This window comes from Lissotriton helveticus, chromosome 5_1 (assembly GCF_964261635.1).
Source record: "Lissotriton helveticus chromosome 5_1, aLisHel1.1, whole genome shotgun sequence".
NCBI lineage: Eukaryota > Metazoa > Chordata > Amphibia > Caudata > Salamandridae > Lissotriton > Lissotriton helveticus.
The window spans coordinates 1,214,626,737-1,214,653,990 of NC_136065.1; the positions used below are offsets into that span (position 1 = coordinate 1,214,626,737).

The window sequence follows — 27,254 nt, forward strand, 5'->3', positions numbered from 1 at the left end:
GCGCAACACCGGATTCTGAATTTACCCTTCAATGGAAAATCGCTCTTTGGGTCTCATGCTGACGATGAGATGTCAAGGATGAAGACAGAGCTCGATACTGTAAGAGCTGTTGGTCTCGAAAAGAGAAAGGACAACTTCAAGAAGAAATACCGCCCTTATGATCGCAGACAGAACCAGCAGAGGGTTCAAACCCCTCAATGGTCGTCACAGCAGAATCAGGGAAGATCCCAATTCTCCCAGCGTCGTCCTGGTAGAGGAAGAGGTGGTATTTCCAGGCAGTCTGCACCTGGAAACAAGCAGCAACAACAAAAACAGTGAGTGCTTGCTTCCCCTGATCCCGTTACCCACTCCGGTGGGGGGAAGTGTTCGTTTTTACCTGGACGAGTGGAAAAACATCACAAACGACAAATGGGTGCTGAATATTGTGCAAAATGGATATGCAGTCAGATTCAAAGCTCCTCCACCCTCCATTCCTCCTCAAAAGTCGGTGTTCCATCACCTTCATCTTTTAAAACAGCAGGTGTCTACGTTAGTCTTGAAGAAAGCTATCGAGGAGGTCCCGAAGGCACAGCGTCGTCAAGGCGTCTACTCCCGATACTTTCTAGTTCCAAAGAAAGGTCCAAACAAGGAGTTCAGGCCCATACTAGATCTCAGGCGCCTTAATCAGTTCATTCGGCGAGAAAAGTTCAGAATGCTGGCGTTACATCAAATAGTTCCACTTCTGCATCAAAAGGACTGGATGTGCTCCATAGACCTTCAAGATGCTTATTTCCACATCTCCATCGCCCCAAAGCATCGGAAATTTCTAAGGTTTTGCATACAAACCAGTCATTACCAGTACACAGTCTTGCCCTTCGGGCTAAAGTCAGCTCCTCGCACCTTCTCAAAGTGCATGGCAGTCGTAGCGGCTTTCCTAAGGAAGAGACATATTTTCGTCTATCCCTACCTAGACGATTGGCTGCTAAAGAGTGCGTCTCCGAGTCTGCTGCAACAACATCTCACGTTTTGCATACATCAACTGCGGAGGCTAGGCCTTCACGTGAACTTCAAAAAGTCTATCCTCAACCCCACACAGAGGATACATTATCTGGGCGCACTTCTAGATTCAAAGGACGCAAAAGCGTTTCCTTCGGAGGAGAGACTGTCCTCTATTCTCCTCAAGTGTCAAACTTTACTAAAGAATCCTCGACCAACGGCCAGACAGATCTCGTCTCTGCTAGGATCCATGGCGTCTTGCATTTTCCTTGTTCCGAACGCCAGGCTGCACATGAGACCTCTACAGCAGTCACTGGAGGATCAGTGGTCCCAGTTTTCAGACCGTTGGGAAGACAAACTGTCACTACCTCTGTCAGTGCGGATCTCCATCCGATGGTGGATGCAGCGGAGTCATCTGATAGTGGGAGTGCCTTTTCAAGAAGACATGCCCAGACGATCACTGGTGACAGATGCGTCCCTGCAAGGATGGGGAGCCCATCTGGGGTCCCTTCAAGTTCAAGGAGTGTGGTCAGAGAAAGAAAGACTGTATCACATAAACATGTTGGAACTCAGAGCGGTACATCTGGCTCTCAAAGCTTTCTTTCCAGTTCTCAAATCATCCTCTCTGCTTGTTCAGACGGACAATACAACCACAATGTACTATCTGAACAAGCAGGGCGGAACGAGATCCAGACCTCTGTCACTGGAAGCGCAAGCAATCTGGAAGTGGCTTCTGGCTCGGGGTATGACAATTTCAGCTGTCCATCTGCCCGGCGTCCTCAACGTTCAAGCAGACGACCTCAGCAGGCACTTCGCAGAAGCACACGACTGGGTCTTAAAAGACGAAGTGATAAGAGATGTCTTCCAGGACTGGGGATCTCCAGAAATCGATCTCTTCGCGGACGCCGACAACGCAAAATGCTGCGTCTTCGCGTCCAGGTACCCACAACGAGGGTCCAAGGGGAATGCTCTATGGATGGACTGGTCAGAGACATTACTTTACGCCTTTCCACTGATTCCACTCATTCCCTTGGTGATCAAGAAACTGTACAAGTCGCAGACAGACATGATTCTTGTAGCTCCGGATTGGCCTCGCCAATGGTGGTACCCGGATCTCCTTCATCTATCCAAAGTGCCGCACAGGAGGCTTCCCTGCTGTCCGGATCTGCTGACGAGGGAGAACGGCAGAGTGTTCCATCCCAACCTGCCGTCCCTGAAGCTAGCAGTATGGTTCCTGAGTTCGTCCAGTACGGACATCTAGGCCTTTCCCAGGACTGTATGCACATTTTAAGAGAGGCACGGAGAGCTTCTACAAGAAAGACGTATGCTTTCAAGTGGAAGCGGTTTTTCATGTGGTGTGCTGCTGAAGGACATGACCCGATTCGTGGTCAGGAACAGGTACTGTTACCATACTTACTTTCTTTGGCCAAAGCAGGTTTGCAGTATTCCTCTATTAAGGTCCATTTGGCAGCGATTACTGCATATCGAAAGTCCCCTACTCAGGTTTCTTTCTTTCAAATGCCAGTTGTGAAGGATTTTCTGGAGGGTCTCAGGAAAGTGTATCCTCCCGTGAGGGCTCCTTCACCTCCTTGGGAGCTTAATGTGGTTTTGTCTAAATTGATGGGTCCTCCATTTGAACCTATACACAAGGCTTCCCTTCAACATCTGTCGTGGAAGGTGTCCTTCCTTGTGGCGATCACTTCTGCGCGCAGGGTGAGCGAGATTCAGGCCTTTTGTGCTTCAGAACCCTATCTCGTTTTCCATGCGAATAGAGTGGTGCTTCGGACGCATCCCAGATTCCTTCCTAAGGTAGTCTCGGATTTTCACATTAACCAATCAGTGACACTACCTACGTTTTTTGCTAATCCGAGCTCTTCAGCTGAAAAAGCTCTACATTCTTTGGATTTGAAAAGAGTTTTAAAGTTTTACCTGGATAAAACTAAAAGTATTAGAAAGACTGATCATTTGTTTGTAAACTACGGTCCTCTGAATACAGGCTTGCCTGCATCCAAGAGGTCCATTTCTAGATGGATTGTGTCATGCATTTTGTTATGTTATCAATTGGCACGTAAACAACTCCCGGGTAGACCGAGAGCTCATTCCACTAGAGGAAAGGCTGCTACTATAGCAATGCTTAAAAATGTTCCTGTTCATGAAATTTGTAAGGCAGCTACATGGCGTTCGGTTCACACCTTTTCTCGCCATTACTGTCTTGATTCTGATACTCAGGCGGATGCTCAGGTTGGTCAAGCATCCCTGAGGAATTTGTTTGGGTAATACTTTTATGAGTGTACCGTTTAGAGAGCTTGATATTAGTCCGCAGGGTATGGGATGGGCTTGCTACTCTATTCAGTGCTTATGACTATTGATGAGTATCCCCTGGAAGAGAAGGATTAGTTACTTACCTGTAATCCTAGTTCTCTTCCAGGGGTATACTCATCAAAGTCATAAGCACACCCACCCGCCTCCCCGGACGAATACCAGACCTGTCTCTTTTACATGTTACCTATGCAGTTATCACACTGTTATACGCCGTCCAAAAGAACTGACCTAACTGTCACCTGTGGTGCATGATGGGAGCCTGGAGGCTCACAGAGGTCTTAAAGGCACGGCGCCAGATTTTTCTGTTGTTACTATGCAGCCTATCTAGGCTAAAGCTGCCTCTATGATCCTGCCTGTTTTTACCTTTGAAAATAAAGGTTGTGTGTTTCAAAGAAAACCTAGGCAGTGTTTTCTTCTTTACATTATCATATAATGTGTTTTATATGTCTTTATTTAGCAAATGTAAAGATTTTACAGGCTATTGTGGCAGTTGTTTTAGCCTAGTATGGTTATATTGGGCTGCATATGTATATGTATATGCATTATCTATATATATATGGTTATTTTATGCGTATTTATATGTGTGTATATATATATATATATATATGTAGATATATGCATATTATTGGCTATTGCTCCGGAGTCCCGCACATGGGCGGGACTATTCAGTGCTTATGACTTTGATGAGTATACCCCTGGAAGAGAACTAGGATTACAGGTAAGTAACTAATCCTTACGTAAGCGCCATTTTGAATCCTTTGCGCATTATTTATCATTTTCTTAGCATTCAATACTCTCAAGACTTTGCTTGTGATCTACGGAAGAAAAAGAGAAAAGAAACAAGTAACTGGATTATTCTATACTTAACTGCCATTATGTGGTCATGTATGTTATTGCAAGCTCGGTCATTTGTGATATTCATTGCTGTAATGTACATCCTAGGTTGAACGTTGTTACGTGCTTTATTCCCCACAGATTTCTTATTTGAAAATAGGGACAAGCACAACAGTTAGGAGAAAGGACTTTATATGTTAATTTATTTCAAGAAAGGTTGATTGTTTTAGAGACAACTAAACAAACTTATTTACTCTCATAAAACAATTGCTCTGTCAACACTCACTTAAAAAACAAGCATTGGCATAGCCCTCGCCTTTGGGACCTTATAAGTGTGTTGTTATCCAGTACATTATCCTTGGTGCAACAACATCAAGTGTTGCATGGCTAAACACTAATAATGTCCCAAAGGCGAGACCTATTGGCTTTGCCAATGCTTGTTCCTCCTGGCGCTGACATGGGCGGAAAGGGAAGGAGTTTCTCCCTTGTACAACACGAAACCAGCCAATCCTGGAGCTGCGGTTTGTTGTATCTATCTAACCCATCGCTCATTTTGAGGCTGGGGGCCTGGGGCTGCAACCCCTCAGCTGTTTCTCAGCCCTAGGATTGCAGCTCTGAGGTGCGCTTTGAAGTGCACAGGTCAGATTGTCCGGTTCTAGACAGCCGGACAATCTGACATGCGGAGGTCTGCATTAGTAGTGCAATTGCACTAATCAGCCCCGCCCTCTGCCATCGCGCTGTCAAAGCGCGAGCCTGGGACACATTATTAAAATAGTATTTATTACTCTTGTATGTGCCAGCTGCACTCGCAGCAGGCGGGCAACGTTGTTCTGCCATAACGGAGGCGCCGGCCCTGCCTAGTTGTTGGGGGTTCCTGTCAACAGTTTACCTTCATGTAAACCTAGGCATAGAAAGGCTTGTAGCTGTTTTCGATACCAGTTAAAGAGCTTTTAATTCTACCGGGTATATTATTGAACAATCTCACTCATTGGGCCTTTCATTTCTGTTTCGAGCCATAGTACCACGTCTTGTAGTTGTGCAGCATATTGATATGCTATGAGATTTGTTAACATGCCTCCTTCCCTCTATGATAATTGCAGGGTGTCAAGCACTATTTTGTCCCTTGATCTTTTCTAGTACAGCTTACGCAGCAGCTCATCTAGCTTGAAAAAACATGTTTCCGGGATTCGCATTTCAATATAGCACATACAGTTCTCTGGGCGTGACTATCATTTCGCATAGTGCAATCAGTCCCATGAAGAATATGGGGAATTTTAACCATCTAGATACACCTGATGCAAGCACTGTCAACATCACCTCCATATTATGTTTGTATACCTCACTCATTTTAATGCCCAGGTATTTTCAATAGTGTTAGCACTTGCAAAGGTCCCCTGGCTCCAATATAGCGAAAGACAGTGATTTAGTTACGTTCAGCATGAATCCAGAGAGTGGCCATGAGCCTTCCCTCTAGCTTGCTCCAGATATTTGTGGGATTTCTCGGAGATAACAGTATGTAATCGGCATACAAAGATATGATGAACCATTTATTTCTAAATTCGTATTACCTTCAAATTTAAATGTTTTAATTTTAAAATGTTATTATTTTGTACAGCCACACATGTTGAATCATTTGCAGCGCTCTGTGTGATGGTGGGAAATTTCATTGTCATTTACCACAGATTTTCACATAAAAACAGACTTGTAATTGGTTTTTAAATTCTGCATCCGATAAATATCACTAAAGTTAAATATCGATATCTGTTTTTAGCACAGGGTGCATTTATTTCATAATCAAATTATATCGCATGTGATTCTTAACGAATGTGGTTTTTCAACTTGCGATTATGCAGATAATTACCGACTGTGATGTCTACTGAGATGTGCAGTAACACTAATATCACAGTAATGTGTAGGGAGTGCCAATGTATATTTGAAAAACGTATTTCCTGTATTTTCAAAACTGGCAGTGTTCAGGTAGATATGCAGGATTTTTAATGTAAACTATTGATTAGTTAAAGGAGCTTCATGAATTGTATTTTGGCACAGAATCTTTAATTATCAGTGACTGTGCAAACAATGTCTGTTTGGAGTCGCATGAAAATGCTAATGTATTACTTTTTCTGGTTGCAGCATTTTTGATGCCACTCACAAAGATGTGGATGTCCTGCTTCTGCTGTCGAACTGTGCATACTATATGGCCTAGTAAGTAAAATGGTGTCCTTCCTGTCCCTCGCTCACCAAGTCATAAGTAACCTGTCACTTATATTTTAGTGAACCCCAATTAATTCGTAACATAGAATCAATGGATTTTAAAGATGAATTACAGATACTTCTGCCCACCAGAGACTTCTGCATCTGTCCTGAAGACATAACATAAAATTGAATATAAGAAATCGGTTTTAAATCAATCAATCAATCAAAGTAAGCTTTATTTCGATGTTAGTCATATAAAATCACAAAAGCAGATAAAGCCGTTAAAAACATATTAAACACTATTAAAATACATACAATCGTTCAGTATTTCCAACAATTCATCTACCATAAAAAGAGCCCAGGCAGTACAGTTATCGCAGATATTTAGAAGTGGGGTGGACATTTTATGCATTATGTAAAACTTGCAATACCATCACCCACAGTTTAGTTAATTTGGGTTAATTGTAACAGTTAACCCCTAACACACTTCCTGGCTCTAAGTAAGCTTAAAAAACTAACCATTGCACCAACACAATAAAAGCTATCCAATAATTGCAAATGTAGGAAAGCTGGACGACATTGCCTCCAACCTCCTGCCTTCAAGAGAGGCAACATCCATCTGACTCTTTATTTTGCATATCATTTGCAAAAAAGAACCACATGGATTGTAGATTGTGGGGATAGATCATCACAGGGGCAGCAATATAGCTCACTTGACCAGTCATTTCTATTAGGGTAGCTGATTAATCGATGGAAAATCCCAAATCTAAAATGCGTTAGCACATATCTGTCATAACTATTTAGACAACATAGTAGATAAGGCTGTATTTCACTAATATCTCCCTATACAGGTTAAAGGAATTCTACAGTGAAATTTCAAAGTGTGGAAACAAAAACATGTATTAATAGGGGATTAACAAATATTGGAGTGTATGACTGAAGGAAATTGGACCTATGAAAATTGGTCAGAACTGCTATCCGTCTTTTCCATGCATCGGGGTGACTAGGGCCCAAATGACAGCCTACGCTGGCAGTCTGCAGGCTTCTTTGGCCCCTCCTCCTCCTCCTGAGACATCCGCGGATCCCTTCCCTCGCAAGGGGCCTTCCGCGAAGTCGCTGGCGGCTTCGGCCCCGGCGCCGAAGGTTTCTGCTTCAGGTTGTAGGAAGGTGGTGTCGTCGAGGGGTAGTCCTTCGGGGCTCCACTCTTCAACACGTGGCATCCCTGCCTCGCCGCAAATCCCTATGGGGCTCCCTGTGGTGTCGCAGGAGGTCGCCGGGACTCAGGATTCGTCCCCGAGTTCCCCTCGGCCCTCTGAGCAGACGGCTGCCTCACCAGAGGCCGAGTCGGCGCCGTTTTGGTGCCGAAGGCTTTCCTCCCCGGCCCCGGTGGTGCCGCGGGTGGAGGCCGGGTCCTGGGGTGCTTTCCCGTGCCACTCTCTGTCTTCTACGCGGGTGGCTGCCCCATGTGAGGTCAAGCCGGTGCCTTTTTCGGCGCCACTCCTTAGCCGACCCGGCTCCGATTCCGTCCCATCCTTCTGGGGAGCCCGTGGTGGTGGTGGTCGTCTCGGCGCTGCCAGTGCCCACTCCTGTATACTACAGGGGGAACCCAATTAACCACACGGCATCTGGCAAATAAGACACAAATTACTGAAAAATGATGCCTAGGGAAAAATTAAAGAAAGCCTATAGAAGATAAAGATACAATTAATTATCTCTATCGATAAGAATTTATTTTCTTCTGGAGCATATCTACATTTTTTAAGTCTTCAAAAAATGGTGACCTAGGGAGAGGGTAGAGGTTTCTTTTCTATTTATTACCACCTCATTTTCTTTTTCAATATTGCAAATACCTAATTCTTTACTGTTTTTTTAACACATGTATATATATATATATACATATACATCTCATTCATATATACACCTATATACAATATATACACAAACAATATATCACAGTACACATACAATAAATATATCCTTGAACTTTTTTGAGTCCACGCCCTTCTTATTTTAACCAAAGGATGCTTCTAAATCATGTAACCAAAAGACATTCCTTAATAAAGGTCACCATAAGAAAAATGGGAAGATATAAGTTACAATCATGAAGTCCTGCTAGTCTTATGCTCTTTGTTTGAAACATTTTTTTTTCACTTATTCAAATTTTGGCATGGTGCCTTCCATGAAAGTGTCAACGCATTTCAGCCTTACTAATTTCCAGGCCTCATCAGGACCAGCTACTTTTTAATAATGATGTTGTAATTTCTAAGACGATGTTTGGTCTGGATTTATGAATTAAGAATAAATGGTCTATGTTTTTTCATAAACGATTGTGTGGCTACACATCCTTTTCTTTGTTTTTTCTCTGATGGAAATACTGATTCCTGAGCCTCATAGATTTAACTCAGGCTCAAAGAAATAAGTGAAAATTATTTGTTTCTAAATGGTTTGAGGACCATTGTAATGCTATATCGCTTTGTACCCAGGTCCGCAGACTGCATTGGGCTAACCCCATACCTATAATGGCTCATCAGGACTAGGGCGTTCAAGGTTCCGCCATCTTCATGTTGAGTCCTACTCCGCATTTCGCCCGGCCACCATTACCATCTCTAGAATGATTCTAGAGATGGTAATGGCGGCCGGGCGAAATGCGAAATACGGAGTGAATGAGCGCATATGAGAAAAACGTTTTTTGAGGCATTTACGTGTGTCCCTTGGATTGATTACAAAAGAGATGTTTGTCTATGATATAAAGGCTGGCAGTCAGATTCGTGAACAACATCTTAGATACTTCAAGCGGAAAGAATTGTTTAAGGAGGTGTAGGACTCGACATGAAGATGGCGGAACCTTGAACGCCCTAGTCCTGATGAGGCCTGGAAATTAGTAAGGCTGAAACGCGTCAACACTTTCATGGAAGGCACCATGTCAAAATTTGAATAAGTGAAGAAAATGTTTTTAAACAAAGAGCATAAGACTAGCAGGACTTCAGGATTGTACCTTCTATCCTCCCGTTTTTCTTATGGTGACCTTTATTAAGGAATGCCTTTTGGTTACATGATTTAGAAGCATCCTTTGGTTAAAATAATAAGGGCGTGGACTCAAAAAAGTTCAAGCATATATTTGTTGTATGTGTACTGTGATATATTGTTTGTGTATATATTGTATATAGGTGTATATATGTATGAGATGTATATGTATATATATACATGTGTTAAAAAACAGTAAAGAATTACGTATTTGCAATATTGAAAAAGAAAATGAGGGGGTAATAAATAGAAAAGAAACCTCCACCCTCTCCCTTGGTCACCATTTTTTGACGACTTAAAAAATGTAGATATGCTCCAGAAGAAAATAAATTCTTATAGATAGAGATAATGAATTGAATCTTTATCTTATATAGGCTTTCTTTAATTTTTCCCTAGGCATCATTTTTCAGTAATTTGTGCCAGTGCCCACTCCAGCGCCACTCAACGTCGAGCTGGCACCTGTGGCGGATTCCACAGCGCCGTGCCGTCGTTGGGTCCTTGAGTCGTCTCCTGAGGAGGTTCCCTCCTCTCCAGAGGTTTGTCAGCTGCTGGTTTCTTCCTCTCCGGAGACAGGGCGCTGCATTGTTGCTTTTTGACCGGCATCTACCAGGGAGGGTTTCTCGCCGTCCCCGTGGTCTAAGTCCTCGGACCCTCTTGTTCACGGTTGGGTCCTCCACCGGCATCTCCACCCTCCCCGGGGATCTCTCCGGTTCCCTACTCGTCTGTGGATCCCCACCATTCCAGGGCTGGCCGCTTCCCCTTATAGCTGGACTTCGGGACGGACGGCTCAGCTTGCAACCGTCACCCACGGAGGAATTGCTTTCCCCTCCGCGGCGCCCTATGGAGGCCAGTGTTGCCTTTGTTCGGGCTATTATCCAGTATTAGGGGTGTCTTTCATAGATTCACATGCCTGAATCATTCCCCGTCGTCGAGACGGGAGCCTCCGGTACATAAAAAAGTAATGTCCTATAGACATACATAGAGAAAATAGGCCTAAGGGTCTCACCTTAGTAGCCTTTCGTTGTCCTTATGCAAAAAGGACCAAACTCTCACAGTCAGCCAATCAGCTCCGACCTCCCTCTAGAACCTTCCTGGGAGGAGCCTCAGTCCCTCAGATTTTCTACCGCACGTTGTGCTAGGGAGTCTCCAGCCTGAGCTCTTCTCAGGATTCCTTATAAATCATCTACTTTCCTTTGAAAGGTGAATCTTCATTCTACAATCTTCAAGGACTACTTCAGTAACACTTTGAGGCAGTAAGTGTTTGCTTTCCACTGCTTTCTTCGATGTCTGAATCCCAGAAGAAAGCCCTTTTCAGGGCCTGCTCTTCATGTGGGAAGAAAAGGCTCCATGTGGATGATAAGCATACCTTATGCTTATATTGCCTTTATCCGGACCACGTCCCTGCAGACTGCAAAATATGTAGGTCTTTCCCTAGAAAGACCGTGAGAGACAGGGAAGGCCGCCTTCTCATCTGGCTCGACAGACTCAAGGACAGAGACACTCTGGAATCTTCCGAAGGTAGTGTCTCTAAAACCTCAGCAGTCTCTCAAAAGAGGCCACGGGTAACTTCCCCTGGCCCCTCAGACACCCCTCCTAGGAAGACAGCCAAGAAGTCTTCAGAGGCAAGATCTACGACATCTTCTGTGTCTGTTAAGGATACTCAGACTTTTAAAAAGCCTGCTCGGGCTTCTAGCAGACCTGCCCAGAGGACTACCTCAGTAACTACCACGGTGTCGACGACGTCAGCGTTGTCTCTTTCACCGTCGACGATAACATCTCCATCATCGTCATCGACAGGTAGACCTATTTCCTCCGTTTTACTACTGAAATCGTCGACGACAAAGACCCTGTCGACGTCGAAAACTACTCCGTCGACGAAAACTACGCCGTCGACGACGATGACGACGACGTCGACGACGAACCCACCACCGACAGCCCCGACGACGACAGCATCGACGAGGGCATCGACGACGAAGACGTCGACGAGGAAAACGTCAACGAGAACGACATCGACGACGGGCTCGCCGTCGACGAGTGCACCGACGACGTCACGGTCGTCGACGACCAAATTGCCGTCTACGGAGATTCCGTCGACGAGGACCCTACCGTCGACGAAGGACTCGTCGTCGTCGACGAAGTTAAAGATGCCGTCGACGGAGGACTCGTCGTCGTCGTCGACGAAATTACAGCGGCCGTCGACGGAGGACTCGTCGTCGACGAAGACGCTTCCGGACACATGGAAGAAAACCAAGCTCGTGGAGGTGTCATCCCTCACGCTACCACCGTCGACGACGCCTTCGACGGCTTCCATCTCCAGTCCTGCGTTGGGCAAGTCTACTAAGCCGCATATTACGCCGGAGACCACGTCTCCAAGCAAAGTGGAGATGCACCCGCCTAACGAAATCTTCCAGAGTGAAGACTCAGAAGAGGATGACCACCTGGCCCCCGCTACTTCCATCTCGGACCTACATGTCAAATGCCAAAGCACTGACGAGGAGGTAGAGGAATTCTCTTACCAGGAGCACTCCGTCCACACTAAAGTCAGCACGGAGGTTACCCCCATGATATGCCTACCTGCTGCTCTGGTGAACGACCTGAAATTCCTTGTACAGGATTACAAACAACGCTTCCCGGACGCTGACAGTAGAGATCAGCCGCCTATCGTTCCTAACCCAGCGGCAGCCCCAAAACCGTCTCGACCTCCCCCTCAGGCCCACCATGAGAAGATACAACCTCAGGAGGTAGTGTCGTCAGACGAGGATGAGGAGGAGGAAGAATTGGAGGAAGGAGAGGTCCAGGAGGCCCACTCTTCCCATGATGAGGAGGATGAATATGTGGCGTCCTCACCAGCATCGCCCCAACCGCGCCATGCGGACTCGCCGCCGGTAGACATAGGCGGCTTCCATAAAATTGTGGAAAGAGCGGCGAAGAGATTCCATATGGCTATCGAATCCACAGAAACTGAATGCTTCCTACACGATTTTAAGGAGCAGACTCAAAAGACGACTAAATCTATTCCAATAATAGAATTTCTATGGGAACAAGGCAAGAAGATAATGCTGATGCCCGCTTCTGTGTCTGCGGTTGTTCCGCGCCTAGACAAAAAATACAAAGCCCCACTGTCTGCAGCGGTCTGCCTAAACGGGCACCCTAAACCGGATTCAGTGGTCACACAAGCGGCCCAGAAACACTCACGCAACCCTTCCTCCCCGCTGTCCGCTCCCCCGGACAAAGAAGGAAGAAAACTGGACACAATCGGCAAAAGGTTCACTACGACTTCGGCCATGACCGTCAAGGTAGCCAACTCCATTGCCTTGTTGGGGCGTTATAATCGCCAACTCTGGGAAGACATAGCCCCATATTTGTCAGACCTGCCGGACTCAGTCCATGGGGAAGTCCAGGCTCTACTAGTGGAGGGTCAATCTTCGGCAGCCGAAATAATAGACTGTGCTATCGATGCAGCCATGACTGGCTTTCGTCAACTTGCTGGAGCTGCGGTCCTACGCCGTCAAGGATGGCTTAAAGCGACGTCGTTCCGCCAGGAGGTGCAATCCAAGGTCTTGGACATGCCCTTCGATGGCCAGCACCTTTTTGGGTCCAAAATCGATGAGGCATTGCAAACCATGAAGAAGGACACGGATACGGCAAGGGCTCTGGGTACCTTACAGTCCCGGAACCAGTCCTTTCGAGGCAACAGATCCAGAGGACAGTCCTCGTATCGAGGTTCCTATCAGAATAGGTCCTCGTACTCCTATACTAACAAAGGTCAATACCAACATAAGCAACCTCAAGGCCGTCAATCATCCTATGGACGATCTAACTTCAGAGGCAAGAATACAAAGAGGGGCACTGGCGGCCGCCAGTGACGAGCTACTCCAGCCAGTCCAGCCACCCTATCCATCCTTACAAATTGGAGGAAAGTTGACCCATTTCCTCAACAATTGGCAACTCATAACCACGGACAGGTGGGTTCTCCAAATTATACGTTTTGGCCATTCCCTCGAATTCACCACCATCCCTCCCAGGACTCCTCCTCGCAGGCGGGCGCACAAAAACTTACGCCTGCTTCTCCAGGAAATTTCTGTAATGCAGAAGAAAGGAGCTATCGAGCGCGTTCCGGCACCCCTGAAGGGGAAGGGCTTTTACTCCCACTTCTTTCTTGTACACCAGAAAGAGGACAAGTGGCGGCCCATTCTGGACCTCCGAGCGCTCAACGTCTTCCTACGAAGCCAATCGTTCAGGATGGTGACGATTCAAGAAATACTAGGCATTCTAGAAAAAGGAGATTTCATGACATCCTTGGATCTCCAGGATGCCTACTACCACATTCCCATCCTCAAGTGTCATAGAAAATTCCTGAGGTTCGAGGTGGCAGGGCAACATTATCAATTCAAGGTACTACCATTCGGCCTCAAATCCGCGCCGCGGATTTTCACGAAGTGCCTTGCACCAGTGGCAGCTTTCCTGCGTCAAATGGGTCACCAGGTCTTCCCCTACCTAGACGACTGGCTGGTGAAAGCACCCTCGGAGGAAGACGCAGCCAAATCCTCCAACGCCTGCACAAATCTTTTTCAGAGGCTGGGATTAACCCTCAATCTCAAGAAGTCCTGTGTCGTCCCTACGACAAAAATTACCTTCCTCGGAGCAACCTTGGACACAGAGTGTGCAAGAGCCTTTCCCTCGAAAGAAAGGACAGACAAGATATTGTCCCTGGCCACGGCTGTGGCGAACAGGACACACCTGAAGGTCAGGACCTATACATCCCTCCTGGGCATGATGTCCTCCTGTATACTTCTCGTCCCTCACTGCAGACTCAGAATGCGCCCGTTGCAGGAGGCGCTCGCGAGCCAATGGACTCAAAGTACTGGCTCTTTCGAGGACACTGTCTGGATAACACCCAAAATGTCCAAGAGTCTAACCTGGTGGAGGCGTCGCAAAAATCTGACCGTAGGACTGTCATTTCTCCTTCCGGCAACACCTCTGGTGATCACCACGGACGCTTCCCTGGAGGGATGGGGAGCTGTTCTTCAGGACCTTCGGATCAGCGGCAAATGGGACACTCAGGAAAAACAGCTTCATATAAATCTCTTGGAGCTGAGAGCCGTGTATCTGGCACTACAGGCCTTTCTACCACGCATCCGGCACTCCCCAGTGCTCGTCAAAACGGACAACACCACGACGATTCACTATCTCAACAAACAGGGAGGAACGCGTTCGCTCTCTCTATCACGCGAATCGCAGAAGATCTGGAACTGGCTAGTGCTGCAGGGAATCGCACTCAAGGCCGACTATGTGCCGGGCAGGGACAATACCATCGCCGACGCCCTAAGCAGGCAACGATCACTCTCCCACGAGTGGGAACTGAGCGACAGCGCGCTGACGCACATCTTCTCTCAATGGGGAGTCCCAAGAATCGACCTGTTTGCCACCAAGGGGAACGCCAAATGCCCAAGCTACGCAAGCTGGCATCCCCAACAGGGATCACTGGGGAATGCCTTTTCCATCGGTTGGTTCAGCGTGTTTGCGTACGCTTTTCCTCCGTTTCTCATGATCCCGAGGCTCCTCAGGAAGATGAAGGCGGAGCCCTGTACCCTGATCCTGATTGCCCTGTACTGGCCGAGACAACACTGGTTCTCGGATCTACTTCGGCTCTCTATCAAGACACCGATTCGTCTGCGACAGCACCCGAACCTCCTAACGATGTCCAAGGGGCAGGTGCAACACCCGAACCTGCAATCGCTCAGCTTATCGGCCTGGCTCCTGAGCACAGAGAGTTCGGTGGCCTAAATATCCCGCAGGACTGCAGAGATATACTGGCGAAAGCGAGAGCAGACAGTACCAACAAAACCTACTCTCTCAAATGGAAAAGATTCTGCATTTGGTGTTCGGACCAGGGCCTGCAACCGCTGTTCGTCACTCCTGAACAGCTATTGCCATACCTGCTGCACTTGGCACGATCAGGACTGGCACATGCATCCATAAAAGTCCACCTAGCAGCTATATCGAGGTTCACCAGAACTTTCACAGGACCTTCCCTGTGGTCCAATAGACTTGTCAAACAATTCCTGAAGGGGCTTTATAGATCCTTTCCGAGGCCTCGGAAAGTCCCCCCAATGTGGCATCTGAACCTAGTTCTCAACCAACTTATGAGGCATCCCTTTGAACCCATTCATCGGGCATCCATCAAATACGTCTCATGGAAAACTGCGATCTTGCTCGCTCTAACATCGGCCAGGAGAGTGAGCGAACTTCAAGCCCTGTCCATTCAGGATCCATACCTACAATTCAGACAGGACAGAGTGATGTTAAGACCGAACCCAAAGTTCATTCCGAAAGTGCCTTCGGACTTTCATCTCAATGAACCAATAGTCCTTAGGTCTTTCTTTGCAAACCCTTCCACCGCAGCCGAAAGAGCGCTCCATTCTTTAGATCTCAAGAGATGTCTAAAGTTCTATCTGGATAAAACCAAAGCCTTCAGAAAATCTTCACAACTATTCGTGGCATACAGCAATCCAAGAATGGGCCTGCCTCTCACGAAGCAAAGCATCTCGAGATGGATTTCCTCAGCGATTGCATTCTGTCATAACAAGGCCGGACGGCCTTTGACTGATCGTGTCACTGCACATTCCACCAGGGCAATGTCCACGTCAGCAGCACTTTTCGCTGGAGTGCCGATCCTGGATATATGCAGAGCGGCGACCTGGAAGTCACCGCACACCTTCTCCAGACACTACTGCCTGGATCTCGAACTTCAGAAGGATGCAGCAGTGGGACAGGCGGTACTACGCCATCTCTTTCAGTGAGGTGAGCCTTCCCTCATCCCGCCATCCAGGTATGCACATTCTCTGCTATTGTGATGCTCTGCTTATGCTGTCTATTTACATGCTGTAGTACAATGTGTGCATTGTCTAACATGCCGGCAGGGCACCTTTCCATCACGAATGTGCCTTTCTAATTGCTAGCTACTCTGATTCAGGCATGTGAATCTATGAAAGACACCCCTAATACTGGATAAGAACTGCGTTACTTACCTGTAACAGCAGTTATCCAGTATTGGTGTCTTTCATAGATTCACATGCAACCCTCCCGCCTCCCCTGGGAAGTCTCACATCCCTCTCTCACAATATTACGCCTAACTAGCTGAGTGCGTATGAAAATCTGAGGGACTGAGGCTCCTCCCAGGAAGGTTCTAGAGGGAGGTCGGAGCTGATTGGCTGACTGTGAGAGTTTGGTCCTTTTTGCATAAGGACAACGAAAGGCTACTAAGGTGAGACCCTTAGGCCTATTTTCTCTATGTATGTCTATAGGACATTACTTTTTTATGTACCGGAGGCTCCCGTCTCGACGACGGGGAATGATTCAGGCATGTGAATCTATGAAAGACACCAATACTGGATAACTGCTGTTACAGGTAAGTAACGCAGTTCTTCCCATGGCTGCTGGCATTTTGCGGATGGGTGAACCTGTCACCCCATTCCCTACAGATAATCTTCTGGATGTTCTCCACCAGGGCTCTGGTGGACGGGAGCTGCCCTTCATTTTGAAGCGTTGCTCCATAATTCTCTTCTTGGGGCTTTGGGGCGCCCTGCCACAGGTGATCCGGTGCCTCAGCCGCTCCTGCATCGCCACCGTCCTGCTCCACATGACCCTGTTTGCCTTTCCTTCCACCCTTCTACTCCAGGCTCTCTTCTGCGGACTGCCTTTCCGTTGTTGCCTGTGGTGTTGTTTCCTCTGTCTCGGGAGGCCCGGTGGTTGGATTCCTGGGGTCGTAACATCTTCGCTTCATCCAGTGCTGTCTTGCGGGTGCTCAACACTCTTTGTGTGTTGGCTAGGGATACCTCCAGCCTGTGGGATTCTGTGGAGTCCCTTCTTTCTTATGTCTTCCATGAGGGTGCCGGAGCTGATCTACTGCACCATGTGTTGGATGGTCGGTAGTTGGCCGCGTTTATTCTCTGTGCGGCCTTGGATGTTGCCGATGCTCTTGGCCGTGCTATGGCCACTTCTGTGGCTCTCCATCGCCATGCTTGGCTGCGGGATGCTCTTTTTCCTGAGAATATTAGAGAGTGTCTGGTTGACCTGCCCTTTGATGGGGTCCTTTTATTTAACACTCATGCGGACTCCGCCATTCAGCGTCTCCTTGCGGGACTCTGTCCGCCTCCCCCTCCGTAGGCTGGCTTGTTGATCCTTCGGGCTTGATGGGAGGCATTATCCCACCTGCTACTGGAATCTGGTGTTTTTGAGTGGGCCATTTATATATTCTGTGTGGTTTGACATGCCTTCAGGATCCCTTGGTTGGCCCCTCTCTTCTGTTGGCTGCTGGTTCAGCCCTTTTGACAAGTGTGTATTTTTTGGCTGATTGGTAAGCCGTCTGTGGTTCCTGCCACAGGTCTTATGTTCTTGTTCTCTGATGCGGGATTTTTTCCCTAAGAGTGGTACCCATGTTTTCTTTGGGACGTGTCATACCCTAAGTGGGGTACTTGTAGCTATTGTATAGCTCTGTTCTACGCTGGGTGGGTGTGGACTCCCTTTTGCGGGTTCCTCACCTCTCCTGGTGTCGCTGTTTAGTTTTAGTTTAGTTTAAAGGAGTTTGTAGAGCGCATGGTAACACCTCCCGGCGTGTCCCCGCGCTATAGAGAAAGACAGCAGCAGCAGAAGAAGGAAAGAGAGAGCCATTTCACACAGCAAAGAGGCAAGTTTTCAGCTTCTTCCTAAATACTAATTCATTACTCTCCAACCTAATCTCTAGAGGCAGGAGGTTCCATTGCCTGGCGGCTAAGGTGCGGAATGATCTGCCACCCATTTTCGCTTTTTTGGGGCAGGTAGTTTTAAGTAGACCCATTCCTTTGGATCTGAGAGATCTGTTGGGTTCGTACACAGACACCAGATCAGACATATATGCCGGCGCTCTGTGATGAATTATTTTATGGCACCATAGCATTGCTTTAAAAGCAATCCTCTTACTGATTGGTAACCAGTGGAGGGCTGCTAGAGAAGGACGTGAGGGGGCACGGCGGGGAAGCCTTAGCACCAGGCGAGCTGCCGAGTTTTGTAGAACCTGTAGTTTGTTTATATTTTTTACTGAAGTACCCATGAGTAGTACATTCCCGTAATCAATGCGGGACGTTATTAATGCCTGTGTCATGGTGCGCCTGGAGTTGGTGGGTAACAGGTCGAGGGTGCGGTTGAGGGTTTTCATCACCCCGAAACATTTGCCAACAGTCCTCTTTACGTGGCTGTCAAAGGACAGTTTATTGTCCACCCATACACCTAAGTTCTTCGCCTCTTGTGCGGGCGTGGGCAGGGGACCCAGACAACTGGGCCACCATTCTTTCGTCCATTTGACCTCATTTCCTCCCATAATGAGGACCTCTGTTTTTGTCCCATTTAATTTCAAACAGTGTTCATTCATCCACATAGCTAGTTTGGACATGCAGGCGTTGAAGTTATCAGCTTCCTTAGAAGGGGCATGGGTCAGGGATATGAGCAGTTGTGTGTCGTCGGCGTAAGAGACAAGCTCTACGCCGAACGATTGCACCACTTCCGCCAACGGGGCCATGTAGAGATTGAACAGGGTAGGGCTCAGGGCAGAGCCCTGAGGAACCCCCTGTTCCAGCATCACCCTGTCGGAGAGGAAAGTCCCTCTTTGAACCTGGAAGGTCCTGTTAATCAGGAAAGATTTCAGCCAACCCAGTGCCTTGTTGGTGACGCCCGCTTTATTTAGACACTGTAGCAAGATGGTGTGTGCTACAGTGTCAAAAGCGGCACTGAGATCCAGCATGATGAGGGCCATTGTCTTTCCCTTATCTGCACCTTCACGTAGGGTTTCAGTGGCCCTCAGGAGAGCTGTCTCCGTAGAGAAGCCAGTTCTGAAACCCGACTGCGAATTGTGGAAAACATTATGGTTCTCAAGGTGTTCCATAAGTTGACTGTTAGCGATTTTCTCTGCTAACTTGGCCACGTAGGGTAGCAGGGATATGGGTCGCAGGTTGTCCATTATGTCCAGGCTGATGTTTGATTTTTTCTTAATGGGTAATACTATTGCCTGTTTCCACTCCTCCGGAAGGCAGGAGGTAGTAAAGGAAGCATGCAATAGGTGCCTGAAATGAGGCTCTAGCACAGGAAAGGCTTCGGCTAAAATTTTCGGGGGTGCTGGATCCCTAGGGGATCCTGATTTAATTTTTTTGCACATTTTGTATAGGATTTCATAGGAAGGGACTGTAAAAGAGTTTAAACAAACAGATGTATTTACAAGTTTGTCATTTTCGATGAAATTCGTGGCCGGATCTGTCTGGTTAGAGAAGCTAGAGTAGATTTTATGTATTTTGCCTGCAAAATATTGAGCAATATTGTTGCACACTTCCACCGAGTCATTGTGCGCGGGGGAGGTCACGTCCACTATGGATATCTCTTTATATATAAGAAACAGTTCCTTGGAGGAATTGCCTGCTTCCATTATGCGGGTGTGATAATGCTCTGCTTTGGCCACCCGAACTGATTTGTAATATTCTCTCTGTGTTGTTTTATATTGTATTTTAATATCAGCACAGAGATTCTGTCGCCAAGCTCTCTCGAGTTTCTTACAAGCCGTCTTCATGGCTTGCAGTTCTTGGCTGAACCAAGGAGCAGTTTTTTTAGATCTCCTGGCATTGGACAGGGTACGACTTGGGGCTGTGATGTCTAGGGCCTTGATGACAATGTTGTTTAAATTGTCATTAGCTGCCTCACAGTCGATCCCTTTGGGAGGGCCTTCGTCCTGTACGATTTGTTTAAATGAATCAAGGGAGAAGTTCTTCCATTTCCTGCGTTTGTATCGTAGGGATTGATGCCTAACATTTTCCGTACTGTCAAGCTGCAATGTGAAGGGAATAATGTAGTGGTCCGACCAGGGTATGGGTATAGGATCAGAGGTATGCACTCCCTGCCAATTGCTAAAAACGGGGTCTAGAAGGTGTCCTAGTTGATGAGAAGGCTCATTATTTATTTGATCAAGCTGAATAGATTGCAATTCCATCCGGATATCATCAGCGTTTTTATCTAGATGATCCTCGAAATGAGCATTGAGATCCCCCAGCACTAACAGTCTGGATTTCCTCAGTGCTAGATGAGTGACCGCTTCCATTAGGGTTGATGTAAACTCATGTAGTGTACCTGGCGGTCGGTATATCAAAATGCCAGAGATCGAGTGATTGGGGCCAGTGTTAATTGTGAAGGTGCCGGCTTCACTGTGATCAACCTGAGTGTGTACTAGGGAACAGACTAGCGGAGCTTTCGTGGCTATGGCGATGCCGCCTCCTCTGCCGTTCTGTCTGTCCAATCTGGCTAGGGAATAGCCGTCGGGCATGGCCTGGATGATGTCCGGATCCGAGTGATCATCTAGCCAGGTTTCAGTTAAAAAGAGGATCTGAAGATTTAGATCTTCTAGTAGATGATAGATTTCTAAAGCATGCTTCCGTAGGGATCTACAATTCAATAGTGCAGCTTTGATGATAGGGCCCGAGGAAGTGTGAGGGATTTGAGGAAGGGGTACAAAGCGGCACCTTGTGCATTCTGTAAGTGACAGGGCAGACATTGCGTGTATGCAATCGATAGGTGTAACTGGTTGTAGCGCAAGTAGTGCGTGTCTGCCATACCTTATGGTATTTTGAGTAGAACTGCCAGGGGATGTGGCCCCGAGCCACGGACTGCCGCGGACGGGCGCAGACGGGCTGGACTTTGGCTCGACTTCGGCGCGCTTCCGGCGCGCCCGCTGCGCCAGCCCGCTGCGCCGTCTGGTTGGGTGACACATAATATGGGGAGGAGGAGGGTGGGAGGCCGGCCCGACTTGAGCGCTGACCTCGCCTTCCTCACCCAAGATGGCGCCCACCGCCGAGTAAAATCTCGAAGAAAGCGGATTTGAGTACAATATTAAGAGGCAAGGGTGTGTAGAGTGTCAGTGTGCCTGCTATATCAATTCCCCCTTCTAGAAAACAGCCCCCCGAATAAAAAGCGGTATGATGCTAAAAACGCTAAAAACGCTCTAAATAATTTTTTTACACAGCCTGTAAACAGTGCGCAAAGGTTAGCACGATCTCTTGTTCCTACTGCAGCTCGCAGCCCCAATAACCTCTCTAGGGAGAGCTACTGTAGGGCAGAGAGCACTGGGTAGGGCGCGCCTAAATACTGTGGGAGGGCGGGAGGCCGGCCCGACTTGAGCGCTGACCTCGCCTTCCTCACCCAAGATGGCGCCCACCGCCGAGTAAAATCTCGAAGAAAGCGGATTTGAGTACAATATTAAGAGGCAAGGGTGTGTAGAGTGTCAGTGTGCCTGCTATATCAATTCCCCCTTCTAGAAAACAGCCCCCCGAATAAAAAGCGGTATGATGCTAAAAACGCTAAAAACGCTCTAAATAATTTTTTTTACACAGCCTGTAAACAGTGCGCAAAGGTTAGCACGATCTCTTGTTCCTACTGCAGCTCGCAGCCCCAATAACCTCTCTAGGGAGAGCTACTGTAGGGCAGAGAGCACTGGGTAGGGCGCGCCTAAATACTGTGGGAGGGCGGGAGGCCGGCCCGACTTGAGCGCTGACCTCGCCTTCCTCACCCAAGATGGCGCCCACCGCCGAGTAAAATCTCGAAGAAAGCGGATTTGAGTACAATATTAAGAGGCAAGGGTGTGTAGAGTGTCAGTGTGCCTGCTATATCAATTCCCCCTTCTAGAAAACAGCCCCCCGAATAAAAAGCGGTATGATGCTAAAAACGCTAAAAACGCTCTAAATAATTTTTTAACACAGCCTGTAAACAGTGCGCAAAGGTTAGCACGATCTCTTGTTCCTACTGCAGCTCGCAGCCCCAATAACCTCTCTAGGGAGAGCTACTGTATTCCGCTGGTGTGGTTTCTGTAATCTTGTCTGGGCATAGCTTGCGCTGCTCCAAGTTCTGTCATGCTCAGTATCCACAGCATCGCTAGACCAGCTTTGGCATGCCGTCTGCGGCGTTGTGCTATGGTGTTTCCACCACCCCTTTTTTGTCCCGCGTTTCAGCCTGGTCCTCTGTCTGGTGGTGGGGGGGGGGGATTTTCCTGTGTTCTGGTTGATGGCTTGGTTCGTCCTCTGTCTTTCTCGTCTTCTTTTCCAGCTGGTCCCACTTCTTTTGGTGGGTCGGTTTCTGTCCGGAACGGTCTCCTTGGGGTCGCTCCGGTCCATGGCTGGGGGTCCTGGCGTGGGTCCTTGGGCTCCTACCTCTTGTTCTGCTGGAGCCTTGCACGACTGCATCTTTCTTCTCCCGCCTGCCTTTCTTGGCTGTGGGGCCGTTCAGCCTTGTCCGTTGTCTAGAGGCTGTGGCCGGTTCAGCTGTCCCCTTCACTGTGTGTGTGTGTTTTCCACTGGAGGACTTTGCCTCAGTTTCTTCCTCTTCTCCTTGGAGTCTTGGGGTTATTCTTTCTTCCTCTGTACTCCTCTGCCGTTGTCTGTCCCTACAGGACTCTCTGGCAGATGTCCCTGGCATCTTGGCTGAGCTTGGGGTGTCCGGGCCTCCCTTCGCCTCGTCCTTGCTTCCTTCTGCTTGGTGGGGGCTGGGTCGCCCTTCCTGTTTCCCTTATACATCCCCTGCTGGGGCTCAGTGCTTCTTCCTACTGGGGGACTCTCTCACAGGCCCTCCTCCTCCCTTCTGGGTATGGCTAGGGTATCTATTCTACGTTAAGGAATCTGCAGCCAGTAGTCTATCAGATGTACGAGTTATTTACCTCTGGTAACGATGTATCTGATAGAGACGATTCTAGCCGAAGATTCCTTCACGACCCGCCATTCCTCCCTGTTCTGCGAGGACCCCTAGCTTGGTCTCTGTCTGGGTGGCTTGTCTTCTGCGAGTGCCCTCTTTCACTTCCTCCCTAGCGGGATGCTTTGTTCTGTCTGCTTGCATCCACTCCTTCCTTTCTGTAATTGTTAGGTAGGTTCATGTGTACTTCTGTATCCCTACATCCTGGTGTTTCCAGTGTGGGACCTACTCATACTTTTCTCCCTTTTTCATTGCTTGAAATTTCTGACTCATGTGCAGTCCTCGAAGTTGAGGTCCCTTGGCTGTGCCTCAGCCCTTAGCTCTTTTCAGGGGATGCTTTCTCCTTGATGGGGTTGTCTTAGGGTAAATTGTTGTTACTCTTTTGTTCTGGACTTCTTGTCCTTCACTGTTAATAGGCTGCAGGCTTCTTTCATCTCCTGCATCAGTTTTTCACATGCGTTTTTCTGTTTCCCGGGAGAATGTCGTATTTGCTTGCAAGGTTGCTTTGCAGTAACTGTGCTCTGCGTAAGAGCGTAAGAAAAGCTCCCCTAGAAGAGCTCCTAGCTAGCCGCTCTGACATTCCCGCCACAGCAAGTAACAGAGGAGTATACGGGGCACATGGTGAGGGCTGGTGGTCCGGACCCTCCTGTAAGAAGTGAAGTCCCCTTAGAGGCTCTGGGGGCTCCTACCGGCAACTTTGGGGCATTTGGCCACAAAGGCCGTGTGATACAAAATGGTCACGGAGACCGCAATGTGATAGGGCTTGGTCGGCTCCCGCACATTGCCGTGAGGCATGTTCCTCACATCGTGAGTGATCAGAGAGCAGCTGGAGGTGTTTGGAGCCTAGCAGTGGACCCAGACTTACTTAGCAAACACAAGGAGATGATGGACGGAGTGCTGAAACTTGTCAGACACTCAGCTGGGTCTGAGCTGCGGTGGCAAAGTGAGCTAAAGAATGATGATGGATTCAACCCAGAACTGTGACTCAGGGTGAGTGCCTTAAAAGTTTCAGCACTCCGTCCATCATCTCCTTGTGTTTGCCCAGACTTACTTGGCAACAGTGGATCCCTTCCTGGAGCTGCTGGGGAGTCCAACCGGTGATTAGGGAACTCTACCTGCAGCAGCCCTTGAGTATGGAATAGCAGCAACCGCCACAGTGAGGCAGAACTCGACTGACCTTCTCAACACTCCTTACATTTGAGGCAGCGTGAGTGAGATACTCCACCTAACCCTGGTGGGGGGGACTTCATCCTGAGCATGACCGCCTTTGAAATGTGGCGCACTAGAATGTTGCAAGATTCCACAGTGGGCTGTAGATTTGATTTGGATGCCCACACCACCGCAGGATCGCCCCTCAGAATGGGCGCGGAGGCAGCTGGGAGGCTTGCTGCTGGGGCATCAGTGGGCATTAGGCAGGCACAAATTCTAGAGGCCATCAGCAAATCCAGAGACTCCCTGGAGCAAAAGATTGAGTCACTTGTGGTGGATCAGGGGATCCTATGCGACGATCACCACAAGCTCAGCACAGGGGTGACAGAGTCTCAGGTTGACCCTGATTAAAAACAATGATGTTCAGTTGTACTGTCTCTCCTGACTGACAACTGGTAGAGTATGGCCTTTACCCCCTGGATAACCAGAAAAAGGCTACTCAAAAAGAAAGCTATGATATTTTTTCCAGTGCGTCAGCACGTATTGTGTCCAGCCCCAGCCAAATGTCTTTTGCACGCATGCCTTTAAAATGCAAGCTTCGACATGCTGGTTTGACACAGGCAAAAAAATACATGGGTAGGGATAGAGGGAAGTGCCTACACTTCAGACATAACCAGGGTATATACATTAATTAGAGAGGCAACAAGTCAGCAAAATGCAGTGAAAAGCCAGCAGTTATAAATGCGGGGTGACACGTCAGCGATATGCTGAGAGAGTCCACAATTACATTTGAAGGAAAAATGAATCATTACAGAGAATAGGAGCAACCAAGCATTGCAGAGGTGTTTCAGAATAATTAGAGCACTACCGCGGAGCAGAGTACACGGTGAAAGAGAATTTAGGGTAGGAATTTGCTCATTAGGAATGTTTTAGCTTCCTTCTTAAAGGTTCTTCTGATGGAGGACGGCAGTGAGTTCTATGTTCTAGGTGCAGCCCAAGAGAAGGCACGGTTATAGTTTTTATCCTTACGGAAGCGGGGTGGCTGGAGCACAAGGTCTCTGGTGGACAGGGAGTTTCTGATTCCCCCAGATACCTGGAGTTTCTTGGCGAGATATGCAGGGGAATTCATGTATAGTGCTTTGTGCGTGATACAAGCCAGTTTGAGCTGGACTCTGGCTTCAAAGGGGAGCCAGTTCAGTGCCTTCAGATGCGGAGAAATGTAGTCAACTTTTTTTGAGCCTGTTAAGTGTCTTGCTGCGGCGTTGAGGCAGGCTTTTATTGGGGCAGTGGAGTTCTTGGTTGATAGGGTTGAGTAGCTGTATTCAATCCCGGAGATAACTAATGCCGGGACTGCGTTTTTTAGGTCTGCAGCTTCAAGGAAGGGTTTTAGTTTTCTCAAATAGCTCAGGTGGAACCTGGCAGTTTTGGCCATCGAGTTGATGTGGTCACGCATATTCAGGTTGCTGTCCAGGGTTTTGCTGAGAGATTTGGCAGATTCCACTATGGTCTGTGTGCAGTTAAGTGCTGTGGTCGATTTGGTCCATTCCAGGATGTCTGTTTTTTGTGAATTCAGTTTCAGTTGATTTCTGGCGAGCCATTGAACAGTTAACTTCAGAGCTTCATTCAAACAGTTAATCTCCTCTAGAGATGAGATTTTGATGTAGATCTGGGTATCGTCGGCGTACATGTGGAAGGAAAAGTTGGCAGTGCGGAGTATTTCAGCTAGCAGTTCGAGGTAGAGATTGAAGAGGGTAGGGGACAGAGTTGAGCCTTAAGTGACACCGATTGTTACCAGGAAGGGAGCAGATAGGTTGGTGTTAACCTCTTCCATGCTCATGACGGCTCCCGGCCGCCATGAGTCACGGTGGGCGTGTGCTGATGACGGCCGGGAGCCGTCATGACCACGCCCGCGATCGGAATGTTCAGCACTGCGGCGGAATTTGCGCCGCAGTGATGAGGTTAACTAACAATCTCTGGGACCGGTGACAGAGGAAGGAACCAAACCATCCTGCGTTCGAAGCGTAGTAGTTTCTCGTAGTTGACTGCGTCAAATGCCGAGGATAAATCCAGTAGGATTAAGAGACAGGTTTTGCCTTGGTCAAGGGCTTGAAGAGCATCATCTACAAAGTGAAGAATAGTTGTTTCAGGGCTATACCCGGCCCTGAAACCGGATTGGAATTTGTTTAATATATTGAAATTAGCGATGTGTTCGCTCAGTTGAAGTTGCACACATTTCTCCAGCACTTTAGCAAGAAGAGGAATATTGGATATTGGTGTGTGTGTATATATATATATATATATATATATATATATATATCTCTCTCACGTAACTCCGACCACTTCCAACCCACGCTGGCAAAGTTTCTTTATTTAAAACACAGCCTGCAACGACGCGTTTCGGGCTACAAAAGCCCTTGATCACATACAGCTTGCTACTGCGCCATTTTGCTTTTTATATATGCGTGTTTCGTGTACACCCCTTCACACTCGTTCCGATCACATGAATGAGGCATAGACAAAACACTTTTTTCCTGATTTGTTTAGCAAATACTTTTTGCCATACGCAATGCATGTTATATTGCTTGTTAAAAACATCAGTGCATTTTTAACAAAACTAAGCCAACAGGGATATTAATGTATAAATACAAAAATAAACAAACAAACAAATATTCAATGCTTTTTTTGTTATAACTGGATAAATCCATAGTAAAAGTCTTTTAGTTGTAATTGTGCCTACTAATGTTTTATCGCAAAGTATGCTTTAAAAAGCACACTCTCTAATAGGATAAATCCAGAATGCTTTTCAGAATAAAGTGCCTAAGTGCTACCAATCCTATAAGTGCAAATACCATTCTAAAGTGCAATTCAATTTGTGCAAAAACCAGCAAAATCTTATTAAAGTACAAAAGTGCAGTAATAAATACAATAAGACCGGAGTTAATACAATTATATCAAATAGCAAACATGCATTCCATCTTATCAATAGTAAGATTCTCCAGCCG

At 47.5% G+C, this 27,254-nt stretch overlaps 1 protein-coding gene across 3 annotated transcripts in view; it reads left to right on the top strand.

Annotated features, from left to right (window-relative positions):
- The window catches only part of INPP5F (inositol polyphosphate-5-phosphatase F), a 1,146,251-nt gene that overhangs the window by 941,713 nt on the left and 177,284 nt on the right, over nucleotides 1-27,254 (top strand). For all 3 annotated transcript variants that reach the window (XM_078643924.1, XM_078643926.1, XM_078643927.1), the window contains one exon: nucleotides 6,265-6,336. In XM_078643924.1, the coding sequence (XP_078500050.1) occupies nucleotides 6,265-6,336 (72 nt within the window). The remainder of the gene's footprint in view (nucleotides 1-6,264; nucleotides 6,337-27,254) is intronic.